This window comes from Bos javanicus, chromosome 14 (genome assembly GCF_032452875.1).
Source record: "Bos javanicus breed banteng chromosome 14, ARS-OSU_banteng_1.0, whole genome shotgun sequence".
NCBI classification, from domain to species: Eukaryota; Metazoa; Chordata; class Mammalia; order Artiodactyla; family Bovidae; genus Bos; species Bos javanicus.
The window spans coordinates 30219996-30234964 of NC_083881.1; the positions used below are offsets into that span (position 1 = coordinate 30219996).

Consider the following 14969-nt stretch of genomic DNA (forward strand, 5'->3'; position numbering starts at 1 on the left):
TTGAGAGATACACATTTCTCTCGCTCTTGACTCTCAGGTCTTTTTTCCTTCTCCCTATTTTCCCTCACCTTCCTCCCTCCCCCATTCTAGGTGTGTCATGAATAGAAAGTGTTAATAAATGCTCAGTTGTTTTTTTTTTAAGTGACCACATCATTCAGCAGTATTAGTGCCTACATTTCAGCTAGAGTATTTGTTGTTCTTTACACAGGCATGCCCTGTGACCTATTGGTGTCACTATATTAAAATGTAGAAATTCTGCTTTTAATATTTTAACTATGACAGGAATTGGTAGAAAAAGAGAAATAATTAAATCTACAAATAAAAAAGCTAGATGTTGTTATCAATATTTTACAGTATTGCTTTGAAGAATACATGTTTTGCATTTAGCTATAAACAACTGGTGGTAAAATAGACTGAGTATATTTACTGTTACACCGTTTTTGGCAAGAAACAGAGAATCCTGGTTCCTGGGACCAGTGTGTTTATTTTATGAAAAGTCCCATGAGGACATGCTGAGTTCTTCTAATATTTTAAGCATTTCAATACTTTATATTTTTCTTTTATGTATTTTATTTAATAAATCAGTTTCTTTAGTATAGTTTTACATTATCAGGATGTTTTAAATCACCTAAAGTTACTTTGGTAAAATTCTTGAAATATAATTGAATCTTGGATAATTTAAATTGTATCAAATGTTGATTTGAATTTCTTAAGATTAGTAAAAAATACAGTGCTACTAAATCTTGCTCTGAATGAAATGCTTTTCATACTTTCTGAAAAGACTTTGGATACTGATAACACTAATTTTAAATTGTATAATTCCCTTGATTTTGAAAAAGAACACTTTTCTATCTCTTCACTGTTGTTGTTTTGTTTTTCCCCCTACTAACAATAGCTGTGATAGGACAGGACCTTGCTGGAACCGTCAGTAAGTTGACCTTTACTTTTCAAACTTCCCATCAGTCATCCATGCATGTCAGTAGTGGCGTCTACATCACACTTGCTAGAAGTCCGTGCCCTCAGACCCGGTGCCTATGCAGACCTCACCTGCACTAGCACTTTACTGAGTGAATTGCCCTCGTCATTTCACGCTTATGCTACTGAATGCACATTTCAGCAACAGTGGAAGAGGCCTTTTAAAAAAAGATTAGTATTACTGTTTTTTCAGTTTTATTTTTTAGTATGAGTTTGGTTTCCCCAGGGACTTTGTTAGGCTTTTTTGGTGGCATAAATCACTGTTATAATCTAGATATGTAACTTAAATACTTAAACTGCTTTATTTTGTGGGGCAGGATGTCAACTAGAAATGATACAGATATTAATTCTGGAGTTGGTGCAAGTATTACAGATGTAAAATTGAGAAGTATTGTATAATCTTTACATTATAAAATGACAAGCTGTCACAAAACTTATATTTTTGAGTATTCTTAGAAAAGTATCATTTTGCTTCCTTTTATGAACAAAACTATCTGAGACGAAAACAGCAATTTTTTTAACCTTTATGGGGAGGGAAGAAGTCTTCAGGTCAAAACTCAATTTATCATAAATATACCTTTCTTCCTACCAACTAGTAACTGTATTAGAACAAAATTTATTTTCTAAACAAAGAATTACGTAACCAAACTGATCTTCATAAACTAGCACCTAAAGGTATTTAAAATTTTTAACCATATTAGTATTATGTGTGTGTATGGTATATTTTACAGTTGAGGAAGAAGTATTAATTCAGTGTAGCTTCCAAAAGCTTCATCTGCAATGATAGTAAGAAGGTTCAAACTAAGAATGGGTTACAGTAGAGACTTTCTGATAAACATGTAAATATGTAAATCTCTCTCTCTGGCTTTTTAAGCTTTTTACTTCAATTAAGTCTGCATATTCTTTTTTATTTAAACCCTATAGGAAGTATCATATTAATCTGATAACTATTTTTAAATTATTCATTGGCCTTTTGGCTTTGAGGCATTATTCCATAACAAAAATTAAATTTAATTCTTTTTCCAGTTTTTTCAAGGTAAATTAAAAAGTCTGCATTTTCTTTCTTTAAAGCCTATAGGAAATACTATGTTAATTTGATAACTATTCTAAAATTATTATTCATTGGCCTTCTGGCTTTGAGGCTATTCATATTACAAAACTTTAAGTTCTTTTTCCATGTTTTGAAGGTAAATTTCAGAACTTGCATGCTTTTTCTTTGTTATATTTATTTCAGAATATTCTGTTCCTTCATCTCTGTGTTTAAGGTTCGGTAGGGAAGTCTACTGCTATTTGTATTTTCAGTTCTTTAGTTAATACTTTTATTTAAAAATCAAGAGATTTAATGACATTTAAAAATGTATTTTCATTGTTATAACAGCAATATCAATTAAAAAATATTGCCAGATTTAGCACAAAGCAAGGTCGCTTGTTTATTCTTGTTGCTATACTTTTTACTACATCTCTTCAGAAAAGAATTGATTCTAAAAATTTTCTTAGTGTTTGAAGATGAACAGAGGTATTTTTTTTTAGTTTCATTTGACCTATAAAATAAAAATTGAATAAGTTAAATTCTAATTCAGAGATTGCATATATTATTAAACAACAGTATGACATAAATAAAGGTCCCTTTTGTGGAGACCTTCAGTGGAAATGTGAGAAACTGCCTGTGTGTTTGTAATGCTAGAGCTGAAGCTTTTCCTTTAGGTAATTAAATGTTTCATGCTACCATTTTGGTGCCAGATGAAGAATTTTCCATATTTGTAACTTACAGCTGACCAGCCCTACGACAGAATGGAGCTCTAGCCCCTCGGGAGAGGATGCAGTGGTGTCTTTTGCTGATGTGGGATGGGTAGCTGAAGAAGAAGGAGAGTGTTCAACAAGACAAAGGTTAGTTTGGGTGGCTAATAAGCCTGAGATGCAGTATTCATTATTTTAAGATGATACGTTTGCAGTATTTCCTTATTTTTAAACTTAAAACTTTTTTAAAACTTGTTTTAGTTGCAGCATACGGATCTTTTATTTGTGGTATTTGAACACTTATTTGCGGCATGTGGAGTCTATTCATAGTTCCCTCTTGTTGTTGTTCAGTCCCTAACTCATGTCCAGCTCTTTGTGACAGAGCACGCCAGGCTCCTCTGTCCTTCACTGTCTCCCAGAGTTTGCTCAGATTCATGTCCGCTGAGTCAGTGATGCTGTCTAACCATCTCATTCTCTGCTGCCCCCTTCTCCTTTTGCCTTTAATCTTTACCAGCATCAGGGTCTTTTCCAGTGAGTCCGCTCTTCGCATCAGGGCAAAGTATTGGAGCTTCAACCTCAGCACCAGTCTTCCCAATGAATATTCAGGGTTGATTTCCTTTAGGATTCACTGGTTTAATCTCCTTGATCTCCAAGGGACTCTGATGAGTCTTCTCCAGCACCACAGTTTGAAAGTATCAGTTCTTCAGTGCTCAGCCATCTTTATGGTCCAATTCTCGCATCCATACATGACTACTGGAAAAACCATAGCTTTGACTAAGACAGACCATTGTCCGCAAAGTGATGTCTCTGCTTTTTAGTGTGCTGTCTAGGTTTGTCATAACTGTCCTCCCAAGGAGCAAAAGTCTTCTAATTTCATGGCTGCAGTCACCATCCATAGTGATTTTGGAGCCCAAGAGGATAAAATCTATGACTTCTTCCACTTTTTCCCCTTTTATTTGCCATGAAGTGATAGAACTGGATCCCATGATCTTAGGTTTTTTAATGTTGAATTTCAAGCCAGCTTTTTCACTCTCCTCTTTCACCCTCAAGAGGTTCTTTAGTTCCTCTTTACTTTCTGCCATTAAGAGTGGTATTATCTGCATTCCTTGCCCAGCGATCAAACCCAGGTCCCCTACAGTGGAAGCACAGAGTCCCAGCCACTGGACCACCGGGGAAGTCCCTGCAGTATTTCCTTTTATTAGCCTAATATGATCTCTAGTAATTCAGTTCTCTTTTTGGTCCTTTTTTTTCGGGGGGTGGAGGGGGCGGTGGGTTGTCATCTTTTCTGTTCAAGGACTCAGCTAGTATTTGTAAAGTTCTTAGAGACATAAAACTGTTCTAGGTCCTTAAGAATTAGAGAATTCCTTGCCCTTCAGAAGTTTACATTCTAAAATGAAACCAGAGAGACCTTATCATAAATGTGTTTAGATAAGTAGAGTAAATATAATGGTCTTATTAGAGCAAAGGCATCACTGTGGATCATATTCGGAGAAGGCAATGGTACCCCACTCCAGTGTTCTTGCCTGGAGAATCCCAGGGACGGGGGAGCCTGGTGGGCTGCCGTCTATGGGGTCGCACAGAGTCAGACACGCTGAAGTGACTTAGCAGGTAGCAGGTAGATCATATTAGAAGATTTGTATGTATAGTCAGGATGAGTTTTGATTCAAAGGAGATAGTGTAAGAGAAATGCTTTCATTGATTTCATAGAGCCTGAATCAATTATTGACTTCTGTTCAATCTAATAAACACTTATTCAACTCTTCATTCTTATTAGATATCAAGGATACAGAGATAAAGTAAGACACAGTCGTGGCTTTCCAGGAATACTTGGAAATATCTGCTAGAGGAGATTACAAAAAGAAATCAATAATGGCAATACTGGAAAGACTACTAAATAAATACAGTAGGCCACTGGGGATGGGAGGTTCAGGGGGACTTCTCAGGGAGGGGATGCCAGAGCTGAGTGCTGAGGTGCAATAGGAGCCATCCAACTGGGAAGGCTGTATTACAGGGAAAGGAAACATGAATAAAGGTACTCATCAGGAGCCCACGTGGCATGTTCAGGAAACTCCAAATGGCTCTGTGAGGCTAGAGAGTAGCAGAGAAGGGTAAGCTGTAGGAGATGAATATGGAAAGTAGGTTGAAGTTTAAAGGTCATACATATTAGGGTAAGAAATTTATACTTTTTCTTGAAAGCAGTGTGGAGGCTTGGAAGAAGTTGAAGCACCATTGTAATATTACCAAATTTGTATTTTAGTTAAAATTTCCTGTAAACAGTATAAACAGTGGAGGGGAGCCAGGCCAGGAAATAGGCTAAATAAGAGATGATAAGTTTGACTAAATAAGAAACTGACAGAACACATGAGAGAAAGGACCAAAAGGATGCTCAGAAGAATTTAAAAGACTCAAACTTTTTAGGTATTGGGGTTGAGAAAGGAAGAGTCTAGGAAAAGTCCTAGGTTTCTGAGTAGGATATTATGAGAATGGAGTAACAGTTAATAAGAATATAAGAAAACAGATTTCTTTTTGGTGGACAGGAATAGGAGGTAGTCCAGTGTGGACGACACTGTGCTTGAGTGTCCTGTGGGACACTTGCTCTGGAGGTTGTTGATATAGTTAGATATTGATAAGGACATGTGGATGGAATGGCTGATACCCAGAATACTCAAGGAGCATATATAAGACAAGAAATGCTTGGAAGTAAATAAGGGAAAAAGAAAGAGGGGACTTCCCTACCCCCTAGAGGCAGCTCAAAAGGCAGGAGGAAAACCAACAGAGAGTGTTGTCATGGAAGGAGAGGTAGGAGAGCTTCAGAGAAGTGGAGTAAGCTGCCATCAGTGTCAAATACTTAGAGGCGAGTAAACCAGAACACTAGCAGGTTTCCATTTTGTTTTGTAGTTGAAAGATGACTTTAGCAAGAGTAATTTTATTTGAATGATATTTGCTGAGTAAAATAAGGACCAAATAATCCAATAGCAAAGAAGGAATTTGATTTGAATGATAGGTAGGGGAGGGGCCACAACATTACATGAACAGACCAGGTTATTACAGGATTAGCAGGTAAAGAGGCTTTCTTTTTTAAGATGTTTGTTTTTTGACTAAACTTTTAATTTTGAGATAATTATAGATTCTTCTGGAGAAGGAAATGGCAACCGACTCCAGTATTCTTGCCTAGAGAATCCCATGGACAGAGGGGTCTGGTGGGCTGCTGTCCATAGGGTCGTACAGAGTTGGACACGACTGAAGCGACTTCGCATCCGTGCATGCATTGGAGAAGGAAATGGCAACCCACTCCGGTATTCTTGCCTGGAGAATCCCATGGACAGAAGAGCCTGGTGGGATGCTGTCTATGGGGTCGCACAGAGTCGGGCACGACTGAAGCAACTTAGCAGCAGCAGCAGCACAGATTCTTCACATGCAGTTATAAGAAGTACAGAAGCACAGACGTTATAAGGGTACAGAAGCATTCTCCATACCCGTTAATCTCCAGTGGTAACGTCCTACAAAACATGGTGCATTATCATAGCCAGGATACTGACACTGCTATAGTCAAGATGCAGAATATTTCTGTAATACAAGAATCCCTCATGTTGGCTCCCTGTTATAGCCACAGTCACTTCCCTCACATCTCCAACCCCTCCTTAATTAATGGCAACCATGTACCTATTTTCCATTTTCACAGTTTTGTCATGTCAAGATAATTGTATAAATCAAGTCATACAATATGCAGTCTTTTGGGACTGGCTTTTCTCACTAAGCATAATCTCTAGTGATGCATCCAGATTGCTGTGTGTAACAGCAGTTCTTTTTTTTTTTTTTTTTTAAGTGCTTAATAGCATTCCTTGGTATGGAGGGACCACAGTTTGTTTAACCATGCACTGGCTGATGGACATCTGGATTGATTCCAGTTCTTGGCTTCTCTAAGTAAAGTTAATATAAATGTACAGGATTTTGAACCAGCATGATTTTTCCTTTTTCTGGGATAAATGCCCGTGAGTGGAGTTGTTGCTTCATGTGAGTCACAAGGTGGTTGCGTGTTTATTTTTTTAAGAAACTGGCTGAATCATTACATTCTCACCAGCCAGTTTCTGTGCTTTCTCACCATTTGATGTTTTCACTTTTTTCCTTTTTTATTTTTTGCCATTCTAATAGGTGTATATTGTGCATCTCAGGATTTTAATTTATATTTCCTTAATGGCTAATGATAAACATTTTTCATGTGTTTGCTCTCTTCATATTCTTTTGAATAGAATGTCTCTTCATGTCTTTTTCCCAGTTTCTAATTGGGTTTTCTTTTGAGAGTTCTTTGTATATGCTAGATATGAGTCATTTTTCAGGTATGTGGTTTATAAACATTTTCTCCCAAATGTAGGGCAAGTAGCACAAGTAAAGTGGGACAGGTTAAAGCTTGTCTTTTCCTCTGTTAACAGTCTTTAACAGAGCAAAACTTTAAAATTTTAATTTGTTCCTTTTTCCTTTTATGGATCATACTTTTGGTGTCAGTATAAGAAATCTGTACCTAGTGTTAAGATCCTTCAGATTTTTCTCCTGTTTTTTGTTTTTTCAAGCTTATAGTTTTATGTTTTACAGTTAAGTCTCTGATCCTTTGGTTTTGGTATCAGGATAATAACAAGCTTCAAAAAATGAAGCTTATCTATTTTCTGAAGAGATTGTGTAGAACTGGCATTAATTCTTTAAGCATTTAGAAGAGTTATTCTGTGAGCCATCTGGATCTGGAGATTTCTTTTTGGTGACATTGATTGATTGATTTTTTTCATGGAAAGGCATTTTAGATTGTGCACATAAGCGATATCTGTGATATATGTCTTTCTCTGACTGACTGAGTCTGATAATCTCCAGGTCCATCTGTGTTGCTGCAGATGGCATTATTTCATTCTTTCTGAGTAATATTCCATTTTATATATTTACCATATCTTCTTTATCCATTCATCTGTGGATGGACATTTAGGTTTTCCATGTCTTGGCTTATTGTAAACAGTGGTGCAGTGAACACTGGGTGGATGTATCCTTTCAAACCATGTTTTTCTCCAGATCAAAAGGGGGACTGCTGGATCATATGGTAGTTCCAGTTTTAGGTTTTAAGGAACCTCCATACTGTTCTCTATAGTGACTGTGCCAGTTTACATTCCCACCAACAGTGTAGGAGGGACCCCTTTTCTCCACACTTTCTCTAGCATTTTATGTTTTGTGTATTTTTTGATGAGGACCATTTTGACTGGTGTGAGGTCTTTATTGTAGTTTGATTTGCATTTCTCTAATAATTAGTGGTGTTGATCATCTTTCATATGTTCCTTGGCTATCTGTATGTCTTCTTTGGAGAAATGTCTTCTGTGCATTTTTAAATTTTTTAATATTGAGCTGTATGAGTTGTATGTAAATTTTGGTGACTAATCCCATGTTGGTTGCATCATTTGCAAATATTTTATACCGTTCTGTGGTTTGTTTTTCTCATTTTGTTTATGGTGTACTTTGTTGTGCAAATGCTTTTGAGTTTAATTTGTTTAGGTCCCATTTGTTTATTTTTGTTTTTATTTCCATTACTCTGGGAGACAAATTGAAAAAGATACTGCTGTGATTTATGTCAAAGGGTCTTCTGCCTATCTGGTCTTAAAGTTAGGTTTTTAATCCATTTTGAGTTTATTTCTGTGTGTATGATGTTAAAGAATGTTTGATTTCATTCTTCTACATGTGGCTGTCCGCTTTCCCAGCAGCATTTACTGAAGAGACTTGTCTTTCCTCCATTTTATAGTCTTGCCTCTTTTGACATCGATTAATTGGCCATAGGTGTAGTTAAGTTTTGGTGAGTTTTAAAATTATGAGTTCAAGTTCCTTAATAAAGTTATGTGACTATTTTATGAATTTCATATTGGAAGAGATATAGTAGATTGTATTTTTACCTCTGAGGTCTCTAGAAATCTGTCCCCTGTTTCATTCCTGATATTAGTAATTTATGTCTTCTCTTTTTAAAATATTTGTCCATGTATTAATCTTTTCAAAGAACAAGACTTCACTTTTATTGATTTTTCTTTTTTTTTCAATTTTACTGATTTCTGCTCCTATCTATTATTTTCTTCCTTCTGCTTGCTTTAAGTTTATTTTGCCTTTTTTCCCTAGGTTTTTTAGGTGAGAGTTGATATTATTGAAACTTTCTTTTTTCTAATTAAGCATTTAGTGCTGTAAACTTCTCAACACTGCTTTTATCTGCATCCCACAAGTTTTGGTATGTTGTAATTATATTGTAATCCAGTTCATTGTATTTTTTGATTTCCCTTGAGACAACCTCTTTTAACTGTTGAAGTTAGAAGTTTGTTGTTCAGTTTCCAACTGTTGGAAATTTTGCTATTTTTCAGTTACTGAGTTCTGGTTTGATTCTGTTGTGATCAGAGGACACAACTGTATTCAGTTGTCCCTTGAATAACACAGGTTTGGACTGTGGGGGGCTATTTGTGTACAGATATTTTCCATTGTAAGTAGTATAGTCCTGTACAATCCAAGGGTGGTTGTCTACAGAATCTGAGGCACTGTGTATGCGACTTTGGTGAGGGTTGGAGCCCCTAAATCCTGTGTTGTTCAAGGGTCATTTGTATTTTCATCCCTTTAAAAATTTGTTGAGATTTTTTTAATGGTCCAAGATATAGGTCATTTTGGTTTATGTTGCATGAGTAATAGAAAAGAATGTGTACTGTTGTTAATGGAATGTGCTATAAATGTCAAATAGATCCTGTTGGTTGATAGTGTTGCTAAATTCTTCTGTATGCTTCTTGATTCCCTGTTTATTCTAACAGTTATTGTGGAGGAGGTGTTGAAGTCTCTAACGGTATTTGTGGATTTCTCCTTTCTGTTCTATCAGCTTTTGGTTTCCATATTTTGGAATTTTATTGTTTGGTGCATACATATTTAGGATTGCTGTGTCTTTTATCTTCTTACTCTTATGTAATGTTACTCTCTGCCCCTGGTAATTTTCTTTGCTCTTAAGTCCATGTAATGAAATATAATTGTCACAACTGGCTTTTTTTGGTTGATGTTTGCATAATCTTTTTCTTTTGACTTTCATCCTGCCTATATAATTACCTTTGAAGTGAGTTTCTTATAGACTATTGTTGGGTCATATTTTTAAATTTATTCTGCCAATCTGTCTTTTAATTTTTGTATATAAACTATTTACATTTATGTAATTATTATTTTGGCGCAGTGGCAAAGAATCCACCTGCAATGCAGGAAACTCAAGAAACACAGGGTCAATCCCTGGGTGAGGAAGATACCATAGAGTGGGAAATGGCAACCTGCTCCAGAATTCTTGCCTGGAAAACTCCATGGACAAAGAAGCCGGGAGGGCTACAGTTCATGGGGTAGCATGACAGAGCGACTGAGCACACATAAAATTATTATGTTAGGTCTTATAATTTCTTAAAAAACTTCTCTGCAGACACATTGAATGACATAGGACAATATAATATAATATTTGAAATTAATAGTTTATTTTCTCAAGAGGAGAATTTAAATTATCATTGTGTTTTTCTTTCTGTCTGATGCAGAGTTCTTTTTTTATTGCTTTGTTTCTGTTTAGAGAATTTCTTTGAGCCATTCTTTTTGGATAGATTCTGCTTGCAATAAATTCTTTGAGTTTTTATTAATTTGAGAATTATTGATTGTCCCAGTCTTGAAGTATATGCTTTTGCTGGATATAAGGTTAGAATTTCATAGAATTTTCTTTTAGTACTTGAAAAATGTGCCATTTTCTTCAAGCCTCCATGGTTTCAGTTGAGAAAACCTCTGTCCTTCAAATAGGACCTCTTTCCTATTAGGGAAAAACTTTCTCTAGTTGCTTTACAATTTTCTTTTATTTATCTTGGTTTAAAAAGTTAACACAAATTAAATTAAAAAAAATTTTGTCTTACACTTTTGAGAATACTTTCTGACAAAGGCCTTAAACAATGTCTGAGGGCATGTTCATGAAACAACCTCCTCTAAAATGGACAGTTTTATTTAACTGATAAACTGATTTTTTTCAAGAGCTCCTAATAGCATTTGGGGAGCTGGCAAACCAAACTGTATCCTAATTTAAATAAAGCATGTAAGTTATCAAGACTGAGAAATAGTTCTAATTTATCTGTGTTTAGTGGTGGGGAAATACTATGTAAAGATATCCTTATTCTTTTTACTAAAGTTGCACAATTCAAATTCACGTATAAAATAGTGAGATGTGCCTTACTATAAGGCATGTCACCTCTCTTCCCCTTCTCCAGAAAAGGAATATTAGGTCATTTACAATTCTTTTGCCATTATTACTTTTAATGGGGCTTCCCTGGTAGCTCAGCTGGTAAAGAATCCGCCTGTAACGCAGGAGACCCTGGTTTTATTCCTGGGTCAGGAAGATCCACTGGAGAAGGGACAGGCTACCCACTCCAGTATTCTTGGGCTTCCCTGGTGTTTCAGTTAGTAAAGAATCCCCCTGCAATGTGGGAAACCTGGATTCGATCCCTGGGTTAGGAAGATCCCTTGAAAAAGGGAATGGTTACCCATTATAGTATTCTGGCTTGGAGAATTCCACGGACTCTACAGTCCATGGGGTCACAAAGAGTCAGACACAACTAAGAAACTTTCACTTTCAGTATATACTTTTTGCTGTGCTTTGTGTTCATTGCTTTGTGTGGTCTTTCTCTAGTTGTGGCCGTGGGGGCTACTCTTCATTGTGGTGCATGGGCTCCTCTCATCGCGGTGGTTTCTCTTGTTGCGGCTCTAGAGCACAGGCTCTGTAGCTGTGGTGTGTGGGCTGTAAACATGCAGGCGTCCGTAGCTGCAGCATACAGGCTCGGTAGTTGCGGCTCACGGGCTCGAGTGAGGGCTCAGTGGTTGTGGTGCACAGGCTTTAGTTGCCCTGCAGCATGTGGAGTCTTCCCAGACCAGGGATCAACCCTGTGTCCCCTGCGTTGGCAGGCAGATTCTTTCCCACTGCACCACCAGGGAAGTCCTGCCATTATTTTTTTGAGTACTTTTTCAGCCTTGCCTTTTTACTCCTCTCCTCTTAGGACAGATGACACAAATGTTAGATCTTCTGTTGTTGCAGGTCACTGAGACTGCTCCATGTTTTTTTCCTAGTTGGTTCATTTTTTGTTTTCCTGATTAGATAATTTCTATTGTTCTGTCTCTAAATTCACTGTCAATTCCCTCTGTCGTCGTCATTCTGCTTTTGATCCTATGCATTGTGGTTTTTAGCTTTAAAATTTTTATTTGCCCCCCCCCCCTTTTTTTGCTGAGACTTTTTTTTTTTTCCATTTGTTTCAAGAGTGGTGGTGAACGCTCACTGAAGCATTTTTATTGTAGCTGCTTTAAAATCAGTCAGATAGTTCTCACATCTCCTGTCATCTCAGAGTTGGCATCTGTCATTTGTCTTTTTTCATTCAATTTGTGTTCTTTCTGGTTATTGTCATGAGAAGTGATTTTATTGAAATCCAGGTATTTTGAGTATCTGAGACCTTGGATCATTTAAACTTTTTCTTTTACTAATAGCTTTCACTAATAGCAAGGGAAGCGTGGGTGCCACTTTGTTACTCCCAAGTGGGAGCAGAATCCAGGTTTCCCACTCAGCCTCCATTCACCCCGAGGGCAGTGGTCCTTATTTTCACCCGGCAAGCAGTGGGTGCTCCAGCTCTTCAGGAAGCCATCTGGAACACAATCCTTGCAGATGGGAGGATGCCTCATTACTGCTGGATGAGGTGTAATTCTGGGCTCCCCAAATTGTCTCCACTACCCTACAGGGCTTCCCAGGTGGCGCTCGCAGTGAAGAATCTGCCTGCCAGTGCAGGAGACCTAAGAGACACGGGTTCAGTCCCTGGGTCGGGAAGATCCTCTGGAGAAGGGCATGGCAACCCACTCCAGTGTTCTTGCCTGGAGAATCCCATAGACAGAGAAGCCTGGAAGGTTATAGCTCATAGGGCTGCACAGAGTTGGACGTGACTGAAGCAACTTAGCACACACCCACACATTGCTTGTTCACCCTTGGAGGTAAATGGAAATGGCCCTCTGGATAATGTGTACACAGAAGGATTGTCTGATAGAGGAAATGCCTTTCACTATACAAAAAGGCTTCCCAGGTGGCACTAGTGGTAAAGAACCTGCCTGCTAGTGCAGGAGACATAAGAGACAAGGGTTTGATCCCTGGTCGGGAAGATCCCCTGGAGAAGGGCATGGCAACCCACTCCAGTGTTCTTGCCTGGAGAATCCCATGGACAGAGGGTCCTGGAGGGCTACAGTCCATGGGGTTGCAAAGAGACTGAAGCGACTTAGTACACATGCACCCACAGGGAGGTGGGGTAAGTCCTGGCTTTCTCCAACACTCCCTTGTAGGGATTCAGGCACCTCATTGCAGCCTGAAAAGGAGGGAAGTTAAGTCTTTGTAGCATGGTGGAGGTAGAGCTACAGTGTTTCCTGTGATGTTTGCCTTGAGCAGAGCCACTGTTTTATTTATAAGTTATCTATCATGGGAGGCTGCCCCTTTCTTGGTGCTTTGGCTAAAGAGTAGGCTTTTGTTGGGGCTTTTTTTTCTTCCCTGCATCTCTTGGCATGTCTGGGTTACTCAAGCACCCAGTCTACCATATATAAGGCAGAAGGAAAACTCAGGGAACTCCTATGATTTTTTTTTTCTTGATTTCAGGTCCCACCCCATATGCCTTCTCTCCACCTGAGAGTCATCTTACATTTGTTGTATATATGATATCCAGAGATTTTAGTTGTAGTGAGGATGAAGAATAGTGAAAGGTTCATTTGCTCCATCTTCCTCAAGATAAGTCTCTAAAGGGCTTTTAACACAAATGTCATGTTTGTACTTGATGTGACATTATAGGGTAGCTATTATGGGGATTGTGGTTGTAGAGTAATTGAGTTGGTATAATGGATCTGGATAATGGATTCTGTCTGTGATGTTGAGAGTAACTGGCTAAAGGATCTTTGAAAAGGTGCCTGGCAGTATTCTAGGCAAAGATCATCTGATTGTGAACAAAGTGAGAAGGAAACAGAGAAGATCCAGTTGGATCTGCCTGGAGGAGGAAGTAGACACATAGGTGGGAAGTGGTCCCAGACTTCCAAGGTTAGCGACGTGGCCCACATGAGTAGGAAAAGTGGGTGGACTTTCTTTTGCAGTGTGGTGCTGTATCACTTTTTGCATCAGTTGTGATTAACTATCGTTGTTACTGTTTTCAGTCTCTCAGTCGTGTCCGACTCTTTGCAACCCCATGGACTGTAGCACGCCAAGTTTCCCTGTCCTTCACCATCTCCCAGAGCTTCTTCAAACTCATGTCCTTTGAGTTGGTGATGCCATCCAACCATCTCATCCTCTGTTGTCCCCTTTTCCTGCCTTCAATCTTTCCTAGCATCAGGGTCTTTTCTAGAGTCAGCTCTTTGTATCAGGTGGCCAAAGTATTGGCGCTTCATGTGTATAAATCTGGATGTCTGGGGGAAGGTACTGTTATTTTCCTGTGGCTGAAAAGAAACTCACTCAGTTGTGTCCAGATCTTTGCAACCCCATGGACTATAGAGTCCATGGAATTCTCCAGGCCAGAATACTGGAGTGGGTAGCTTATCCCGTCTCCAGGGGCTCTTCCTGACCCAGTAATCGAACCAGGGTTTCCTGCATTGCAGGTGGATTCTTTACCAACTGAGCTATCAGGAAGCTGATATCCTAATAAATAGGCTGACAAAGTCTCACCATCTTCCCACAGAAGGGAGCTTTGAGGAAGCTCTATTTGGTCAGTTTCATATACCAGATCAAGTGTTTTTTACAGATTGATGAAATAGCAAATTTACCATAGAATGTATTTTAATCAGTAGGATAAAATAGAAGGATGAGAGCTGATGGAATTTTACTTTGTCTTGACAATTACTTAATGCTGATCCTTTTACCAGGCCGTTTGAGTTTTTTTTCATCTGTCACTTTGATATTAACTGCATTTCTATGGGAGCTTTATAGCTTAAACTTATAACTTAACTTAAAAACATGAAATAGAGTACCTCTAAGATTCATATATAGCCATTTGAGTGTTTCTCTGCCTCTCACATTTATATGAAAGTCAAAGCTGTTCAGTATATAATTATTTCTCCCTTGAAATTTATGTTGATGGCATTTCTTTAACAGTTGGTTACAGTGTTAGGGTATTCTCTCTCTGGGAAAATGGCATAAGCGTGAGTTATTGCATAATTGAATTTTTTTTCCTAAATAATTTGAACTTGAGTCTTTCACC

The 14969-nt window shown here is 38.1% G+C and overlaps 1 protein-coding gene across 2 annotated transcripts in view; it reads left to right on the plus strand.

Moving 5' to 3' along the window:
* The window catches only part of MTFR1 (mitochondrial fission regulator 1), a 60478-nt gene that overhangs the window by 27217 nt on the left and 18292 nt on the right, over positions 1-14969 (plus strand). For both annotated transcript variants that reach the window (XM_061438878.1, XM_061438879.1), the window contains exon 4: positions 2747-2862. In XM_061438878.1, the coding sequence (XP_061294862.1) occupies positions 2747-2862 (116 nt within the window). The remainder of the gene's footprint in view (positions 1-2746; positions 2863-14969) is intronic.